Raw genomic sequence first — 20,630 nt, 5'->3', positions numbered from 1 at the left:
GCCCCCAGCAAGCTCTGAGTTAGGTCAGTGAAGACAAGACTTCTAGTGGAATTTTCCAGTAATCTGACAGACGTGTTAGATAATGAGTGTTACCTGGGAATGGGGCTTTGGAGGAGGTCCAACCCTATAGCTAGGAGATACAGTTTCCTCTGGTGGCCACTAGGCTGCTAGTTTTCACCATGATTTGGGAGCTGTTGGTCTACAAAGCTACCAGGAACTGGGGAGTGGGGAGTAGAAATAGGATAACTTAAGAATACCAGTGGATCATATGGTGAGGTTATGTTTTAACTTTTGGAAGAAACTGTCAAACTGTTTTTTTCCAAAGGGGCTATACCATTTTATATCCCCACCAACACTGTATCAGTTTTTCTGTGTCCTCCCAATATTGTTATTATCTTTTGATTATCACTATTCCAGTGGATGTGAACTGGTATCTTCTTTTTTCTTTTGAGCATTTATTCACAAATGACATGACCATTTCTGTAGAAAATTTTATGGAATCTACAGTAAAGTTAAAAGAACTAAGCTGTAAGTTTCTTAAGATTGTAGGATAGAAGATCAATATACCAAAATTATTTGTATTTCTGTGTATTAGCAACAATGAGAAACTGAATTAAAAATACCATTGTAATAGCATCAAAAATATAAAATACTTAGAGAAAATAAGACCTATACACTGAAAACTATTAAACATTGATGAGAAGAATTAAAGAAAATCTAAACACATAGAAATACTATGTTTATAGAGGTCTCAGTGTGATTGTGGAAGACCAAAGAGGATGTTGTTAAAACACAATTTTAAAACTGGAATTCAGAGAGTGCTTGATTCTCAAAGATAACAAAATTCTGCATGTAGTCAGGGTGTTAACTGTTAAAAAGAGGGAACATATTAGGGCGTCAACTGAGTGCATCTTTATGCATGTTTAAAGCACTAAGGCAGAGGGTCATGGCTGTGTAGTAGGCAGAATATGTAAAGTGATATTTTAAAGTGCTTTTCCATGTCTATTTTTGCTCATGTTGTATTCTCAGATCTTGGTATAGTACCCGGCATGTAGTAGTCACTCAGTAAAAGTTGTGAAAGTAAAAAGGGACTAACAAAGTTTTACAGATGGTGCCTTTAAGGTGATTCATTACTCTAAGATAATTATTTGGCCAATTAGGAGGAAGACTTGAGGCAGAACAAAAGCTAATCCCAAAAGCTTATAGCAATAAGTTATATAAAAAAGGAAAGATCCCAGAATTCTGTCACCAAGATGTTTTCACTTGTGCTGTGATACTTTGCTGGTGATGAGAATATGCTTAATACATTTGATAAAGTTTTTAAATGCCTTCTTTGTTTCAGGCACTGTACTGGGGACGGGGGAAATAGCCTGAACAAAACAGATACACATCTTGCCCTCATGGAACTTACCATCTAATGGGAATGACAAGTAAATAGGCAAATAATAAAGCATGACAAATAACTATGAAGGAGGAAGTGTAGAATAATATATAAAAGGTACCTCTATTGCAGACATCTCAGCTGAGACATGAGGTAGTTGGTGAGGCAGTGTTCTAGGCAGTTGGAACAGCATTAGCAAATGTAAACAATGATGACACAAACCTGGCAAATTTGGAAACTAATATTCTATAGGCTAGGGAAGAGTGGCTGAGAATGTGAGTAGAGGCCAAATCCTGTAAGTCCTTACCAGCCATTTTATGTAGCTTCAAATTTGTCCTATGGCATGGGGAATCCTTGAAGGAGTGACACAATCATACACATGATTTTAAAATAATACTCAGATTTCTTTGTGGGCAATGAATGGGAGGGGATCAGAGGGAATTCAGGAAACCATTTAGTAAGGTAATAATTTTGATGAGAGAGCTTAGGGAACTTGAATTAGGGAGAGACGTGGATGGAGAGAATATGGGACCTGAGGCAGAAATGTGCCTTGATTTCTGGCTTGAGCCATGAGGTCAATGTTGGTTCCATTCACTGAGCTGAAGGACTCTTAAGAACAAATGGATTTGGGGAAGAAGATAATCCATTTAGTTTTTAATTATCTGAGTTTGTGGGAGTGTGTAGGTCAGCCTTCTTGCAGGATTCCACTTCTTGTGGAAACCAAGAGAAATATCTTGGTTAGAGATAGAAATATGGAAATCACTAATAAATAGATAGTTACTAAGGCCTGTAAGAGTAGGTGAGATTGAGATAAAACAGCCAATAGGTGGGAAGAAGCCCAAAAGAATATGGTATTCCCATAACGAAGTAAAGAAAGTACTAAAAAAAAAAAAAAGTAGATGAGATTGTGCAAGAAACAAGATGCATGAGAAGCCTAAGACCAGAAGCCTACATTTACAGACAGAGAAAAAGAAACTGCCATAGGAGGAAACTGGTCCCAGGAGTCAGGAATGAAGGAGTGGTTGCCTGTATTTTTATACTAAGATATCTAGTGAGGGCTTCCCTGGTGGCTCAGCTGGTAAAGAATCCACCTGCAATGCAGGAAACCTGGGTTCGATCCCTTGGTTGTGAAGATCCCCTGGAGAAGGGAACAGTGGCTACCGACTCCAGTATTCTGGCCTAGAGAATTCCGTGGACTATATATACTCCATGAGGGTCACAAAGAGTAGGACACGACTGAGCAAATTTCACTTCACATCTGGCAAGATATGTATTGAGGGGTGTCTGTTGGATGTAGCAACAATGAAGTTGTTGATGACTTTGGCCCGGACACTTTTTAAAATTAATTTTTATTGGAATATAGTTGTTTTGCGAGCTTCCCAGGTGGCAGAGTTGATAAAGAATCCGCCTGCCAGTGCAGGAGATGTATGAGATGCAGGTTTGATCCCTGGGTCAGAAAGATCCCCTGGAGTAAAAAATGGCAACCCACTCCAGTATTCTTGCCTGGAAAGTACTGTGCATAGAGGAGCTTAGTGGATGACAGTCAGTCAGGTGCAAAGAGTCAGACACAACTGAGTACACACACACAACTATTTATACTTACATCTTTTTGCACTGTGTAGTTAATTCTTTGCATGTGGTAAGAAAATAACTTTACTGTCTTAATTAGCTAGATTTTCTCTTAATTGTTGAAAAATTTTCTAGATAATGAAACCTCATTTTAATGTATTACATCTTCTGTTTGTTTTTTAGATCATTCATCGAGATATAAAACCTGAGAATATTTTAGTATCCCAATCAGGAATTACTAAACTCTGTGATTTTGGTTTTGCACGAACACTAGCAGCTCCTGGAGATGTTTATACGGACTACGTGGCCACACGCTGGTATAGAGCTCCAGAATTAGTATTAAAAGATACCTCTTATGGAAAGTATGTATAGTTGGGGATCCTGCCTGGCCTTTCCTAGCCATCTCTTTTTTCCCTTGGTGTATCTGTCACCAGAACTACTGACAAACTCTGCCTTCTGCATCTGGGCTTGGGATAGAAAAGGGACACACCAAAATAGAGCAGAGAGACCCTAGACATCTACCCTGCTGCTATTGATGTTACCACACTTGCCCCCTGGAGCTGAGTGGCCCCAGCCCCAGGAAACTTATGCAGAAGCCTCTCAGGCTGCCATCCTTGCTTGCCTTAAGCTGTGCCCCACCCTTTACAGAGTGGCCTCCTTGCTTCTCTGTAGACTCTAGATTCTGCAGCGATTTAAAAATCTACTCTGCCAGTGTTACCACAAGTTTCCTAGTTCCTGAGTATGGCACAGTCTTTGCAAAGACTGACAAATAATAATCTTTAAATTGTACTAGATACTTCAAAAAGTACAAATGCCTCAGTCTATTGTGAATCAGTAAAAATAGTATAGGATACAACAATCTAATAAACAAATAATGAAGCTTGAAGAACGTAAAGACACCATGAAGAGTGTGAGGGTTACAAATTCCTCCATATCCTCACCAGCACTTGTTATTATCTGACTTTTGGATTCTAGTTATCCTTATGGGTGTGAAGTGATATCTCCTTATGGGTTTGATTTCCATTTCCTTGATAACTAATGATTCTTTGACTTCATTGTTGATCTTTTTATGTGCTTATTGATCATTTATATATCTTCCTTGGAGAAATTTCTGTTCAGATCTTTAGCCCTTTTTTAAATTGGACTGGCTTTTTATTATTGTAAGAATTCTTTGTATATCTAGATATAAATTCCTTATCAGATACTTATTTGCAGATATTTCTCTTATTTAGTTGTCTCTTGATTTTCTTGATGGTGTGTGTCATTTGAGAAACAATTTTTAATTTTGATGAAGTTCATTCTGTCTGTTTTTATTATTTGTTGCTTATGCTTTTGGTGTCATACCTAAGAATCTTTTGCCAAATCCAAGACTGTGAAACTCCTCTGTTTTAAGAGGTTTCTAGTTCTAGTTCTAGTTCTAGTCTTCCATCCATTTTGAGTTAATTTTTATAAGTGGTGTAAGATAAGGACATGGACATAGGTTCAATCACTGGTTGGGTAACTAAGATCCTGCAAGTCGCACAGCATGGCCAAAAGAAAAAGTGTTTTTAGAAAAGATGTTTTATATATTTCTCCATGAAAGAGTGATTTATTCTCCTTTGTTTCAGACCTGTGGATATCTGGGCTTTGGGCTGTATGATCATTGAGATGGCCACTGGAAATCCCTATCTTCCTAGCAGCTCTGATTTGGATTTACTTCATAAAATTGTTTTAAAAGTAGGTAGGTATTACTGAAATGTACTGTCAAATGCCTAAATAAGTGTTTTCAGATAAATTCTGCTTGATTTTCAAATTTAGTATATCTTTATAAGAATAAGGAAGCATATTGTTTTAGTAGGTGAAAGTAGATGGATGCTTTGGGCTGATAAAAAAAAAGGTAGAAAAATTCTCTCTGTTTTTAAAAATAACATTTTTTTTCTTCCTGGATGCAAATAGCTGTACCATGTTGATGGTTGATACTAAGAAAAATAGTAAAATAGGAACCTACTTCAGTTTGTCTGAAAGTTGTTATAAAATTTTGGCTTCTACAAATATTTGCTTCTTTCAAAGAGGACTTTTAAGCAATAGAATTGATTTTTATTTTGATGCCCTTTTATTTTATTTTTCTTGATGCTCTTTTAAAGTGCTTGGAAATAGAAAACCAGTTGTTTACTAAGAAAACTTTTATTAACCACAGTAGATAAGCAGATAGCTAAATATCTTATTCAAAAATATTTTTGATGATAGCTGAATTATTTGATTATCTGCTTTGACTACCCAAACATTTTCATGGTTAGTGTTGCTCATGGAGTTTCAAAGACTTATATTTTTGATTGAGGAGCTTGAGCAACCTATTTTGTGATGAGAAAGCTATACATAAACATATAAGTACAGGATCATGAGGAAAGTACTTTGAACAACTCTAAAAACTGTGAATCTGGATACATATTGGTTAAAGGTACAGTTCAGAGCCTTAAAACATCATACTTTTTCTGTCATATTTAACATTCTGGTTATGAGATTGATGGTGAGAGTAGAGATGATGGGATCAGTTTTGTCATTTTACAAATGAGGAAACCAAGATACAGAAAAGGAAGATTTGCCCAAGGTCACAGACCTAGTTAAGAGCAAAACTAGTGGTAGAACTTAGCTCTTTCCACTCCTATTTATAGTTCTCTACATTCTGCTACTAATCTATAGCCTTGTTTTTTCTTTGCAATATTTCTATTTCTATATAATTTTAGTATTTTAACTGTTTTGAATAAGATTTTGCTGATGAACACTTGCTAGATAAACCATTTTGATACCCTTATGGAAATACATAAAAGTTTGAATGTGCCTTTTCTAATAGCATTATATATTATGTCTTGTATTTTGAAAAAAGAAAATGCACCTGTGGTTTTTTAGTCTCTGCTGCCTATGTGCTATCAACAGATTACTGGGGAACTCACTTTTGTATGCTATATTCAGAAGATAGTTCCTTATGCTATATTCAGAAGATAGTTTCTTGTTCAATTTTTAAAAATTAAGAGAACTTAATTGTTATTCTTTCTTTTAGTAATTTGATGCAGACCACATAACAATTTGATTATTTTGATTATAGAATAATATCCCTGTTTCCTTATGTATATATTTTTTTCTCTTTTCAGGCAATTTGACACCTCACTTGCAGCATATCTTTTCTAAGAGTCCCATTTTTGCTGGGGTGGTCCTTCCTCAAGTTCAACACCCCAAAAGTGCAAGAAAAAAATACCCAAAGCTAAATGGATTGTTGGCTGACATAGTTCATGTATGTTAAGAGATTAAGGGCTTATTTCTTGGAAATTTGCATAAATTATAATACAGTTTTAAAATATGACTTTAATGAAATTACAAAAGGATTCATGGAGTAATGTTAACTGTTCAAAGTTACTATATTCTTCTGTGTTTATGTCTTTAGTTCAGAGAAGTTAAAAGTTACAGACCGTTAGAATTGAAAGGCCCCTGGGATAATCTGGTCTATTCTTTTTTGTTAATTCCAATTTTATTGATAAACTGAAAAATTTTAAGGATAAACTGGAAAATGTTAAGGACTTACCATGTTGATCAACACCTCTTAACAGCCAGTCTTCCCAGCAGTCTACCCAAGAGATTTCTTCCTTGTACAGTGATATTCTAAGGTATGTCAAGACATTGGCAGCTATAGTTGTAATGTTGTTTGAGGATACACCAGTGCCAAAATTCAGGTTGATCTGGAGAAAACAAAAACATTATGTAGCACTTTTAAATTAGTTTAAAATTTAAATTTTATTTTGAACTGCATAATAAATGTATCAGCACACTTAGAATAGAATTCAAGAAGTGAGAGAGCTACTTGCTTCTGTTTATTTTCTCTTCCCAGCCAATTTTCTTTCCCAGGGTCAATTAACGTGTCTTATTTCTAATGTACAGCCCTTAAAAAAAGTGGTAATCTAATTTCAAAGCCAGTATAGCATGGTGTTTATGAGAGGGGGCTCTGAATTCACATGAACTTTCTTTAAAACCCAGTTCTGTTACTAATTAGCTCTGTAAACTTGAGCAAGTCAATCTCCATGCCTCAGTTTACTGAGTTATAAAACAACATTAACAATATTTATTTTCTGGAGCTGGAGGATAAAATGAGTTAATGGTAGAAATGTTCTTAGCACAGATCCTTGAATAAGCTGTCAACAAATGTTGTTAATGTTAACTGTTGTTGCTGTTTTTTAGATAAAACTAAACATGACATGTAACATCTAAAGACTTATCAAAGGAAGAAAGATATTTGGTAACTGTAAAGAACTAGAGTTTATTAAAGGATCAGTTTTTTTGCTACATTTTCCACTTTCTTTTTTTTTTCAATGTCATAGTTTTGATTTTACAAAGAATACATAATGATCATAAAAAAATAGAATACTTGATAGAGAAGTTAACATTTTCCCAACCTCCACAATCCAGGAAAAATTACTATTGATGTTTTGGTTTATATACTTTCCCCAACCAAATACATGCATAACAGCTTATGCTTTTTAAAAGGTATCATACTTTATTGTTGTTTAGTCACTAAGTCATGTTTGACTCTTTTGTGACCCCATGAACTGTAGCCCTCCAGGCTCCTCTGTCCATGGGATTTCCCAGGCAAGAATATAGGCATGAATTGCCATTTCCTTCTTGAGGGGATCTTCCCCACTTGGGGATGGAACCTGCATCTTCTGCATTGGCAGGTGGTTTCTTTACCACTGAGACACCTGGGAAGCTCTGTCTTACTTTACACACTGCTATGTAACCTGTTTATTTTCACTTAGCATTATAGTTTAAGCATACTGCCATGTCAGTAAATATGGAGCTGTGTCATAATTTTAGTGCTTGCATAGTGTTTCATTGTATGACTGTATTATAGTTTATCTTGCAATTTTGGACATTAGGTTTCAGGTTTTTTCCTTATTGGTAAAGATGCTACAGTAAACATCTTTTATATGTCTGCATGAACTTGTGGTATTATTTGCTTAGGATAAATTCCTAGAAGTATGACTGGTAGACCAAAGAGTTTATACTTGTTAGGACTTTTGGTATATCTTGCTATTTTTTTCCTCCAGAAAGATTTCATAGATTTATACTCAAGTAGCATTGGGTATAAATCTCCATTCTCAATCTAACATTGAATATTACAATATTAAAAATATTTGCAACTTAATAAACTAGAAATAAAGTATATTTTTAAAAATTGTGCTTCCTTCATTACAGGGAAGTTGGACATGTTACCAATTGGTCATTTGTAGTTATTATTTTAAGAATCCTTAAACTATTTGTGATTTAAAGTATATTTTTACATTGATTTGCCAAATAATCAAATTAGTGTCCTGTTGTATGTGTTCTAAATACTTTTTTCAAGTTGAATAATCCAGTGATTTGGAATGCCACATTTATCATAGACAGATTGCTTGTACATGCTGAGGTATATTTGTATTTCATTGATTTCTCTCCTTATTCTATTACAAGTACAATTTTGATTATTATAACTTTCAAATACATTTTTCTTTTGGTCACACCATGCAGCCTGTGGGACCTTCATTCCCCAACCAGTGATTGAACCTGGGCCCTGGCAGTGAAAGTGCTGAATCCTAACCACTGGACCACCAAAGAATTTTCTAAAATACATCTTAATACCTGGTGTAGAGCATGTATTTTTTTGCCCTAGATTTAAAATTTTTAAACAACATTATGATGGTATAATTTCTACACAGTAAACTACATGATTTCAGATGTACAATTTGATGAGTTTTGGTAGATGTATACATACCTGTGAAATCACCACTACAATCAACATACCTAAGATTTCCATCACTTCCCATAATGTCCTTGCATCCTTTTGTAATCCATCTTTCCCTTCATTCCTGTCCCTAATCACTGATTTATTTTCCACTATAGTTTATATTTTCTAGAATAGTCTGTAAATGGAATTAAACAGTGTATATTCTCTTTTATGTCAGTCTTCTTTAACTAAGAATTATAGTCTAGAGATTCAATTCATGTTTTTGTGTGTATCGGTAGTTTATTCCTTTTTATTGCTGAGTAATATTCCAGGTATGACTATATCACAATTTTTTAAAAAATCTATTTCCCTCTTTTGGGTTGTTTCCACTTTTTGGCTACTACAAGTAAATTGCTGTTAACATTCACTTAGAAGTCTTTGTGTAGATGTGCATTTTTATTTTGGGAGGGAGAACTGCCAGTCTGTTTCTCAAAGTGTAATATTTTACATTTTCCAAACTAGGGCAGACATTTAAATTCTGTAAATTATACTATTTACAGAAGGAATATTTATCTGCTTCCAATTGGCTGTGACCTTTTAGCATTTTTGTTACTAAGTTTTATTGATGGATAACTATTAACGTTCTAAAATAAGCACATACTTTTAGCTAGTTCCAGTCTTAAGGATATGACTATTCTCACATCATAAAGATAATAGACTTTATGAGTCAATTTTTAAAAATTGTGGTTAAAAAAAAAACACATAACATAAAATCTATCCTCTTAACCAAATTTTAAAATGTACAGTATGATATTGTTAACTATATGCAAATTGTTGTATAGCAGGTCTCTATAACTTTTTCTGTGAATTAATTTAAACATAGACTTTGTGAAATAATCAGAAGTGTAATATTATATGCAATTACTTTGTACATTCTGGATTTTAACTATTGTTTCCATTTATGAGATCTTAGACCAATTACTTGTCTTCTTTGGGCCTTAGGCTATTCATCTGTACAATGAGGATAGTAGTACTACCTACCTTGTACAGTTGTTGTTAGGATCAGGTGATAGGAAAAGACTAGATAGAGTGTTGTATGACAAACACATAATAAGCATAAATAAAAGTTACCTATTATTAGTATGTTTTGCCTTCTTTTGGAGGAAGAATGAAAATTATCAGACAAATGGGTTTTATTCAAATTATGTCTTTAATATTTGCATTAATGTATTCTAATTATGATTATTTAATTATATGTAGAGTTATTATGTACAACTTCTTTTCTGATACTCTTACTTCACTGTCTCTTTGTTTTGTGGGGTTTTTTTTGGTTCTCAGTTGAAGTAATCCCAAGTGAAGGGAAGCAGAAAATAGCTGTTCTGATAATGGGTTATTGATGGATTTGGGGGCTTGGATATTTGTGAAATTGTTTTATGCCACATAAAAAGCATTGAATTAGGAATCAGATAATATGAGTTAAAATTCTAGTTTGGCAAATTACTAAACATGCTTCTAGCTCTATAAAATGGAAATGATAATTCATGAACTTTCTTCCTTACAGGGCTGGATAAGAGGACCAAAATGAGCTAATTAACTCCTACTAATTCCAGCAGAAATAGACTGACTTCTGTTTTGGCTAGAAATAGGACATTTAATCTGTAGTATTGTTTTACAAGTACAAATTTCTTAGGGAAACAAGTGGTCAGAACTCACTGTCAGAAACTCCTGAGGTCTAATTCTATCTTTTCAAGAACTCTTTAGCTCTGGGTAATTAATTATACCTGCATTTGTGAAGTTTAACATTTACCTTAAGGAGACATGTTAAGAGCTTGTTTAACATGGAATCTTTTTTCATTTTCTAGGCTTGTTTACAAATTGATCCTGCTGAGAGGATGTCATCTACGGATCTTTTGCATCATGAGTATTTTACTAGAGATGGATTTATTGAAAAGTAAGCATTTTGAGTGAGTGTGGACTTTTTTGTTTTTTGTATTAGGAAATTTTACTAGCATGAAAATTGCTACATAGGTTAATGTTACACAAAAGAATTCAGTTTATCAAAAACTCACTGAGTTTTTGTATTGATATGTGGTAGACTTACAGGTGTCATGGTGAAAATTCTAATAAAAATAGTGCAGTTAACATTTTATTACACAGTTTCTATGTCCTAGACAGTGAGCTAAGCTCTTCACATGCATTTTTCAATTCTTACTATAGGGCAGAGATAACATTAAATAAACCATCAATACTTTTTAACCTTGTTTCCACTTAGACCCCCAACTCAGTCCAGTTTTTCCTCTTGATAGCATCTCTGACCTATATATATTATAATTAGCATTCATTTCCCAGATGATTTTTTTCCTCTGCTTTACTTATTATCTGTTGCAGTTCCTGTTGTTTTATTCTGCCCACCAAACTGGAAGTTCCCTGAAGACAGGGACCATGGCTCTTAAAGCCTTTCTCTGTCCCACATTGTATCTAAAATATATATGTTAACAATGTGGATTCATAAATCAGCCATGCTTCTTTTAAAAAAAAACACCATTTTCTATTTGGGCTTTGAAAGAAACAGGAAAAGTTTATTAATTGCAAAATTATTCAGTTTGCCATGGAGTATGAAGCAGAAACATAAATATCAATTTTAAATGTGTTGGAGTTAAGATCAGGCATAGGAAAGTCCAGGACCTCCATCGAAAATAGACTGAAGTAGAAAAAGCCAAAGAAAAGGTAATTGTTGAGAATAAGTAGACCTTGAAGCATTTCAAGAATTTTATTCTAAAACAGAAAATGAGAAGATATATTAAAGGTGCCAAAAATAAAAAATAAAAAAAAATAAAAGTGCCATTGATGAGAAGCATCAGTTATTGAATAAAAGAGTTGCTTCCTGTCAATTCTATATAGACTCATTTGATTTCTCTTGGGTATTTAGCTATTAGGATTTTACTATTACAGGGTGAAAGTTCTTGAATTCCACAAGGCAAGGAAATTTTAACAGAAATGTGCCATTTTCTCATTCAGCCAAACTAATCACACTGTTTCTTTTCCCTTTATCTTACACTTACCCTTTTACTATAATTCTAGGGAAGAATTCATTCATGGTAGAACTTATTCAGTCTCAAACTGGTAGCAGTAGCTGCTTCAAGAAGGGAAACTGTGTAGCCTGGGCAGAAGGGTGGAAAGGAGACTTTTCAGTATAACCTTTTGAGTTCTGAGCCATACAAATTGGACTGTCTATTAAAATGCCTTTTAAAAAGCCAAACTAGGACTTCCCTAGTGATCCAGTGGTTAAGAATCTGCCTGCCAGTGCAGGGGACATGGGTCTGACCCCTGGTCCAGGAAGATTCCACATGCCGCAGGGCAACTGAGCCCATGTTCCATGCCACAACAGCTGAAGCCTGTGTGCCCAAGAGGCCATGCTCCACGACAAGAGAAGCAAGTACAGTGAGAGAAGCCCATACACCACAACTGGAGAGTAGCCCCTCTCTACTAGAAGGGCAACTAGAGAAAGCCCATGTGCAGCAGTGAAGACCCAGCACAGCCAAAAATAAATAAATAAATAAATGTTTTTAAGCCAACCTAAAGCCAAAACAGTCTTGCTTCAATATTGATGTATTCTATTATACTTCAAAAATATTTCTCTAGAGTAAGATTTTAGAAACTAGTTCATCTTTTAAGTCCTGTTAAAAGAACAGGACTTAAAAGGGACAAAGTGGCCTGAGTCTTCTTTGAAGTGAATAGTACATTTGTCAGAATTGAAAGCAGTGCTTTTATTAAGTAAGCTTTACATCACAAAAGAAATCTAATTCATATGTCTATCTTGTGAAAGTTTTATTAATAGTAAATTACCATGGAGAAATTGTTGAAAGATGTATCTTTACCAGGAAACAACCTGTATTAGGTAAATATTATGCCATCTCTTGGCATGCATTACTGATAACTTATTTATGCTGTAGCTCAAATGTAAATTAATTGGTTAAAAGGTCTTTTAAAGATAAAATGCTATCTACATAAATAAAATTATTTGATATTGCTTGTTTTATCAGATTCATACCAGAACTGAAAGCTAAATTGCTACAAGAAGCAAAAGTCAATTCATTCATAAAACCAAAAGAGAATTCTAAAGAAAATGACTTTATGAAAGATGAAAGAAAAACAATTTATACCAATACACTGCAAAGTACTTCAGTTTGGGGAAAGGTAAAAACTGGTCTTATTTTTAGCCAATATAACTGTATTATAGTTAGTACTCTAGTGATAAAAATAACTGTTCTCCTGACTCAGATTTTGGATGTATCTGTTCTAGGAATTGGTAAAAGAGAAAAAGCCCAAGGAGATCAAAGTCAGAGTTACTAAAGTTAAAGGAGGGAAAGGAGATATCTTAGAACCAAAAAAGATAGTGTGTGAAGGTGGACATTGTCAACAGGTTGCAGCTGAAGTTGTTTATACTATGTCTCAAGATACAAAACCCGTAATCAGTGAGCCACCAAACCCTGTCAATCCCAGCACTAACTCTATAGGCATGAAAGATGATCCATGTGCTGGAGGCAGTATGGTGATGCCACCCATCAATCTAACTAGCAGTAACTTGATGGCTTCAAATCCCAATTCAGATCTCTCCCACTCCAATTCAAGGTGAGTTTTAACAGAAAATAAACAGAAGGAAATGGACCTAAGTTTTATAATGTTTTTATATAATGATATTTCAAAGAAGCAAGTTTGTAATGTCTGTATATAAACTGAATTGGAAGATGTACTGAAATTATAATCACATAATGGGCCATTACTAAATTCTTTTTATAAATGCAATAGAAGAAATTAACTTTTCTTGGCTATGCTCTAGGTGTGTGGTTTTTCACTAATGCAGTTTGCAAAAACCTCATTTTGAAAAAAAGGCCCCCAGAAAAATTACTTCCCATTTGAAGAGAAAAATGTTATGTGACCTCACTTTTGGTATTGATGTGCCTTCATATAGCAAAGTAAGCTTTATTTTCCTATTGTAACAAATTATCTAAATGGAAAAAAGATAGTTGAAAATAATCTTATGTAGGCAGATAGCTTTTCAAGGTTAAATATTTTGGGAGAAAAACAACACACTGGATCAATTTTAGATTCAACTACTATTACAGAGCTGAGACACTGGTACCATGAACCTGATTAATCAAGGGCAGTGTGATGGATGGATGGCAAGAGTCTGTCTAGCAAGGCATCAGGGCCAGTTCTAAATTTAGGGAACTGCTATGGCTCTAGATGGAGAAGGAGGCTTGGTTCAGTGTCCTAAAAGACTAGTTCAATCCTAGCAGGCTGGTTTGGGCTGTAGGTTGTGAAGCTTAGTGGTCTGCAGAGGTGGCAAGTGAACATGTCTATACAGCAGACTACAGACAGCAAGTGTCAGTCGTTATTGAGGTAAGTCCCAAACCATGGTTGTAATAACCATAATTATAAACTAGCCTTGGTCAAAAGCTCAGAAATTCATGAACCCAGTAGTTAAGAGATCCAGGTTCAGAACAGATAGAAAGGACCAAGTAGGCCAGCTCGAGTAACCCCACCCACAACATGGTGCCCCCACTGATGTTAGCCATGAGTGAGTTGTTCTCTGCCCTGTTTTTACCTCTTAGAGCAATTGGTACTTCAGTCAGTTCAGTTCAGTTCAGTCACTCAGTTGTGTCCAATTCTTTGCGACCCCGTGAATCGCAGCACACCAGGCCTCCCTGTCCATCACCAACTCTCGGAGTTTACTCAGACTCATGCCCATCGAGTTGGTGATGCCATCCAGCCATCTCATCCTCTGTCGTCCCCTTCTCCTCCTGCCCCCAATCCCTCCCAACATCAGGTCTTTTCCAATGAGTCAACTCTTCGCATGAGGTGGCCAAAGTATTTAAGGACTAACAATTGAATTTTGACACATGTTCAAGCCGTAGACTACCATGGTATAACTTATCATTATTGAAGCTAAAACAAGTATTTCTGAGGAGTTTGAATAACTTCTCATTTGTTTTTAAATAATAGGTTAACTGAAAGAGCCAAAAAGAGACGTACGTCTTCACAATCTATTGGACAAGTTATATCCAACAGGCATGAGGATACAGGTTCCACTCAAGTAAGGCAAGAACCTCATCATTAAATTACGTCCTCTTTCAGCATTAGCCTCTCACCCTGTGTGCTTTTCTTTGCTTTAGGGCTCTAACATTTTTTTTTTTAATGTGCTTTTATTTTTCCCTTTTACCCTGGAGTGAAAATAGGTCATCATTTCCTTAATGCTTTCACAGTTTTAGTTAATTTCTTATAACATGATTTGTGTATTTAATGAGTGACTTGGGGGAAAAAAGGTAAGATTTTCCTTTAAAAATCACAAGACTTTTTGTTTTTTTACTTCTAAAAAATGATTTTAATATCTTACTTTATAGAATAAGAGCAACTGCGAAATAAATACATCTTACTTTTCCCAAGAAAACATAATTGGTGTCATTCATTTCCCCATTTTTCACATAGGAAAATAGTTTACTTTATAATTGAAACAGTGTTATTTGTAATAATAAGTCATTGAAAACAACACATCCATCCAAGAACACGTGACTGGTTAAATATGTTAGAGTATATCCACATAATGAGATACTGAGCATTACATTGTGGAAGTATTCATTAACCTAAGAAAGTTTCTATCATCTGTTGTAAAATAAGCAAAAACAGGTAGCACAAAAGTTTTTACAGAATGCTCAGTTCACAAGTAATTTTTCTGTTGGGTTTTCCCAGTGTCCAGAGCACATCATTTTGTAAATTGAAAAATAAGTTATTAATAAAATGAACCAGAACAGTTTGTTCAAAATCAGAGTGCAATGAGTAGGATAAAAAATTAAAAGTTGAGGCTGTGGTTCTCATGATCAAGACTATTCTCAGAATATTGAATAAGCTAAAAAAATTTATGAAATTTTTATTGGCGTTTGATCGATTTATATATTTGATGATACTCTCTTCTACTTCTTTTTGAAAAAAATGATTTATTTTATCTTTGGCTGTGCTGGGACTTCACTGTTGCACAGATTTTTCTCCAGTTGCGGCGAGCAGGGCCTACTGTCTCGTTGTAGTGCTCGGGCTTCTCACTGCAGTGGCTTCTCTTGTTGTGGAGCACGGGTTCTAGAGCATGCGGGCTCAGTCGTTGCGGCTCTCAGGCTCTAGAGCACAGGCTCAGTAGTTGTGGCGCACCAGCTCAGTTGCTCCGTGGCATGTAGGACTCTCCCGGACCAGGGATTGAACCCTTGTCTTCTGCTTTGGCAGGCGGATTCTTTACCACTGAGCCACCAGGGAAATCCCTCTCTTCTACTTCTTAATTATTAAAATAACCTTTTCAAAGACTAATTTTTATGCCTATGTCACACCATCCAAAAGGCTGGAATTTGTTGGCTCCTCATCCAGTAAGTAGTTACACACCTTTCTTCAAATTAACTCTTGTTTATTTGGGTTTTTTTTAGAGCCAAATGGAGAAGTGTGTGTTTAATGAGCAAACCAGCCAAACTGACCAAATGGCAAATGGAAACAAAAGGAAGCTGAATTTTTCCAGATCTGACAGGAAAGAATTCCATTTCCCAGAATTGCCTTTCATAATACAATCAAAGGAGATGAAAGGAATCGAAGGTACACATTTGTTGCATAGTTTTACAAATCTCCAGATAGAATATTTTAAAAAACCTTTTTTGGTAATATAACTTACATTTATAATATGATTTAGGTAGAAAGAAGTATGTGTGTGTGTGTGTGTGCGTGCATGATCAGTCCCTTCAGTTGTGTCCGACTCTGTGTGACGCTATGGACTGTAGCCCTCCAGGCTCCATGGGGTTCTCCAGGCAAGAATACTGGAGTGAGTTTCCATGCCCTTCTCCAGGGGATCTTCCTGATCCAGGGATCGAACCCAAATCTCTTACATCTCCTGCACTGCAGACAGGTTCTTTACCACTAGTGCCACCTGGGAAGCCCCAGAATGGAGTATATTGCTAGGCAAAATATTTTCAGCTGATGAAAAAAATTTTTTTTCCATAGTCAAATAAAGGGTAAGACTTAAAGGAGATAATTTTAAAGAAGGGTTAAGAAAATTTTAAAAAGTAAAAATTTTATTAGCTCAATTTTGATATGTTAGAATAGTATTTGAGGAAGATGTTTTTGGTTTAGTATATGACCTAGGGTAATTGCAGTTTCCTTTGTTTTTCTGTGATAACTTGCCCATATAATAGCAGGAATGATGTATGTGTGCTTCATGCATTCAAGGATTTAGTCGATTAAGATTTTATAACATGTATTGAGCTCATAAAATGAAACTCATTTTTTTGCAGTCATTTCTTTGAAGAACAGTGACACCTTGTGAAAAGACAATATAATAGCAAGAAAATAGTACTTGCATAGCTCAAGAGGAATTATCTGATCCACTTAACAGTAATACTCAGAATTTTAAAAGTAAATGTCTTCTTTATTTAGAAGACAGACTGGTAGGCTATTTGTAAAATTATGTAACAAACCATCTGTGACTGATATTTTACACCATTACAGCTCATGATTTGTTTAGCTCCTTTATAATAAACTGAGAAACTGACTTTAGTGGATATCAGAATTTCCATTTGAAACTCTTGAAAAGGAAAGTAAAATTTCAAGGTAAGAGTAACAAGTTCTCATATATATTTTTGCAAAAGTGAAACAGATAAAAGTGTTGAAGAGGGAATCAAAGAGAGCAGATTCATCTAAAATACCAACTTTACTTAATGCAGATCAATATCAAGAAAAACAAGAGGTAAAACTTTTTACTGATAGCTTTTACTAAGTAATGATGTTTAGAATACTTGACTTAGTATATAATTTTAGTTATTACTGTTGGAAAGTTAGATAAAATTTCAAAATTCTCTAATCTTTGACATCTAGAAACAGAACTATATTTTCCTAGAATAATCAATTATAAAGGTTTCTAAAAAGGTTTTATTTTTGAAGGTAGTAAATTTGAACCCTCATTTGAATGTTGAGTGATTGAATATATGCTACCCAGAGAAAATAGTATGTGTGTTATGTATACTACTTGGTGGTAGGTAAACCATGCCAGAGGAAAGGAATAATGGTATAAACATATGATTATCCTGGCCACAAGAACATGTATATTTTGTCTTTAGCCTTTTTCTTCCTATTTTTTCCTCCAATTTATTCCCCCTTCTCTGCTTTCTAACTACTGTCCTATTTTCACAAAGATATGCTCTCAGCTAAGTATCAGATAATCTTGAATTTTATTTGGGGATCTTGAAGCCATCAATATCTATTATAAATTAATACTCTTTAAAGGTATTCTTTTAAGGGAAAGGGATTGTGCTGAGCATTCACTGAATTAAATTGTGTTAACAGCCTTCTATCCTGTACACCTGTGAGGTCATCAACTTTGTTATCTAGGTTTCTTATTTTCTAAGTAAAATTGACTACATTTTTATTTGTGATAAAATTAGCACATACTTATTAAGGAAATTTGAGGAACTTATAAAAATAGAAACCATCATCTGAAACTATGTAAGAAGGTATTTTTAACTAAGTCTATTAATTTCTAAAACATTCAGGTAGGAATTATCAGACACTGTTAGATATATTTTCACAGTGACATTTATGCCTTATTCCTGGCTTTGAACTTGTTGACAACTCCACAATCAGTTTTGCAGAGAAGAAATATTTTCTAGATAGAACAAGGAAGGCATTAATGGTCATCTTTTAGTTTGTTATAAAAAAGAATAAGATAACTTCAAACTTTTAAATCTGGGTGACTTACTGATGTCACAGAATGTTGAACAGCACACCATTTGCACATTTTTTGAATAATTGGATGAGTTAAGGGTCTTGAGTTTGGGCAGACTAGTAATGTGCTACATGTGTTTTGTCCTACTGTACTGTGAAAGCCCTCAGAACTAAAATTACATTTTAATTCAGGAAGAAAGGAACTCTTAAGATAGTTCTGACATTTTAAAAATACATAATAGGAAGGGAAAATCCCTTTTTGTGCATATGATGTAGAACTCCTGAAAAAGATGATCTTTTTAAGAGTAACAGTGAAACAGTTGTAGTTATTAGAAATATCCAGAAGTCATCAATGATAATTGTAGTTTATATGTATCGGAATGGCCAAAAAGTTTGGGGTTTTCCATAAGATGGTAAGGAAAAAACCAACCCAACACTAATCATTCAAATACAGTTCTGACAAGTGACAGAAATTACATATGAGGCTGGTTCAAATGCTTTTAGTAAATTAATGTTAGAATTAAGAAAATGTCCTAAATTTCAAGTTGATAGGTTGTTAATGTAGAGCATGAGAGAATATGATATGTGTTTAAAAACTTAAGACAGGGAATGGCAGCTTATTTGTTCTATTCACAGATTTGTTTCTGGCTTACTAAATCACATCCAGGCACTTCCCAGTTAATAGTGTAGACATGTATTCAATAGATTCTATGACCTAGAGAGAAATTCCAATTACTGCTGAGTGAGTTAGGCAAGAAACAAGAGTCCACAGAAAAGCCTCCTTCAGTTTTGTCTTACGATGATAATAAGGACTCCTTTGCTAAATAGTCTCCCTGTGCCTTATAAAATAGCCCCCATGTGCAAAGTACAAGTACTTATCTGTGGCTGTATTTCATTAGCCAAAGACTCATGGTTTCCTCAATTAAGGTCCTGTTTCTATTTACTTTTTAGAATACAGGAAATGCACAAACTGAAAGGAAGAAGAACCTGCCAGATGTAGAGTAGAAAATGCAGCAGCTGAAAATTCAGGGAACCCCAGAATCACACTGTATGGTTTAAAAAAATCCTTTTTATTAATATTACATACACAAAAATGTTGACTAGAGAATTCTACAGATAGATCGTAAATCCTGTGTAGTTACATGTAAACTCATCTAAATTTGTTTTAATAAATCTATAAATTTTTCATGTTTTCTTAATTTGAACATTAATTTATAAAAACTGCCTGACTGATACATCCTAATAAAACTACAGCTTATGTTTGGTCATATAATTTTATTTGATGACCTGTTATCTCAGTCATGTTTGATTACTGGTCATTCTTAGCTTTGGTTCAGAACTTTATAGATAGAAAGATTTCTAAATGTGTAGTAACGTGAGATTCCAATGTCTGGGAGCACCAGACATTTCTGAACAAGCAAGCATACTTGATAACCATGAAACATGGGTTTGGTTTTATACTGGACATTCTGGAGCAGTATTTAATTAAACATACCATGAAACATGTTTAAAACGATGGAAACTGAGCCAAGTATTGAAGGAAATCTTTTGGCTTGACCAGCATGTTTATCATTTAGTCGTTTATATAGAATATATTGTTCTGTATAATTTAACATTAATATAATCAAAGTTTTGGCAATATGTATTTATATTCTTATCCCTGGTTGTTGGCTTGGTTTCTGATTTTAGGATGGAGATGGACATTGTAAGGGGAAGAATTTGAAGAGGAACAGACTTTTTTTCTGGTAGTGTCTTTTCTTTTAAATCTTAAAAAATACAAATTGGCAAGTCTTCCCTTTAATTTTATATACAACAGAAACGTAACGTGAGCTGTTACAACAGCAGTTAATCCACAGTAGCATCATCCAACTTTGTTTTGTTAGCAAACCATTCATAGTTTTCTTCTTTCTTTCTTCTAAAAATTCTGTTGATGTGATGTTTTGATTTGGAGTTATAAAGTCATCTCCCCTCTATGTGCTTTTTTACTTGCCATGATTACTGAGTAGGTAACACATCCTGTCACATGACTCATACTGTATTTCTACTGACCTCTGCCCTCTGCTGATCATATAATCTAAGTGTCAGTTTTTTTCTAGAATGCTCTAGCTTCCTGAAGTGAGTTCTTAATGAAATGTCTGACATTTTAAAAAAAGTAGTCCATTACATGATTAAAAATATGTTCTGTTAGTTAGCTATAAAAGCATT

At 34.5% G+C, this 20,630-nt stretch overlaps 1 protein-coding gene across 2 annotated transcripts in view; it reads left to right on the top strand.

The window, feature by feature from the left end:
• CDKL3 (cyclin dependent kinase like 3) overlaps positions 1–20,174 on the top strand; it is a 31,068-nt gene extending 10,894 nt beyond the window's left edge. The window contains exons 3-12 of one of the 2 annotated variants that reach the window (XM_061151313.1): positions 3,134–3,312; positions 4,558–4,670; positions 6,079–6,218; positions 10,541–10,629; positions 12,722–12,875; positions 12,982–13,310; positions 14,685–14,775; positions 16,145–16,307; positions 17,354–17,451; positions 20,115–20,174. In XM_061151313.1, the coding sequence (XP_061007296.1) occupies positions 3,134–3,312; positions 4,558–4,670; positions 6,079–6,218; positions 10,541–10,629; positions 12,722–12,875; positions 12,982–13,310; positions 14,685–14,775; positions 16,145–16,307; positions 17,354–17,451; positions 20,115–20,174 (1,416 nt within the window). Of the gene's footprint in view, positions 1–3,133; positions 3,313–4,557; positions 4,671–6,078; positions 6,219–10,540; positions 10,630–12,721; positions 12,876–12,981; positions 13,311–14,684; positions 14,776–16,144; positions 16,308–17,353; positions 17,452–19,376; positions 19,431–20,114 lie in introns of those variants that run through there. The other variant, XM_061151314.1, reaches the window with a different exon arrangement.
• Positions 20,175–20,630: the final 456 nt, after the last annotated feature.

The sequence above is a fragment of the Dama dama genome, chromosome 9 (genome assembly GCF_033118175.1).
Source record: "Dama dama isolate Ldn47 chromosome 9, ASM3311817v1, whole genome shotgun sequence".
Taxonomy (NCBI): Eukaryota; Metazoa; Chordata; class Mammalia; order Artiodactyla; family Cervidae; genus Dama; species Dama dama.
This window is presented reverse-complemented; position numbering and strand designations above follow the sequence as displayed.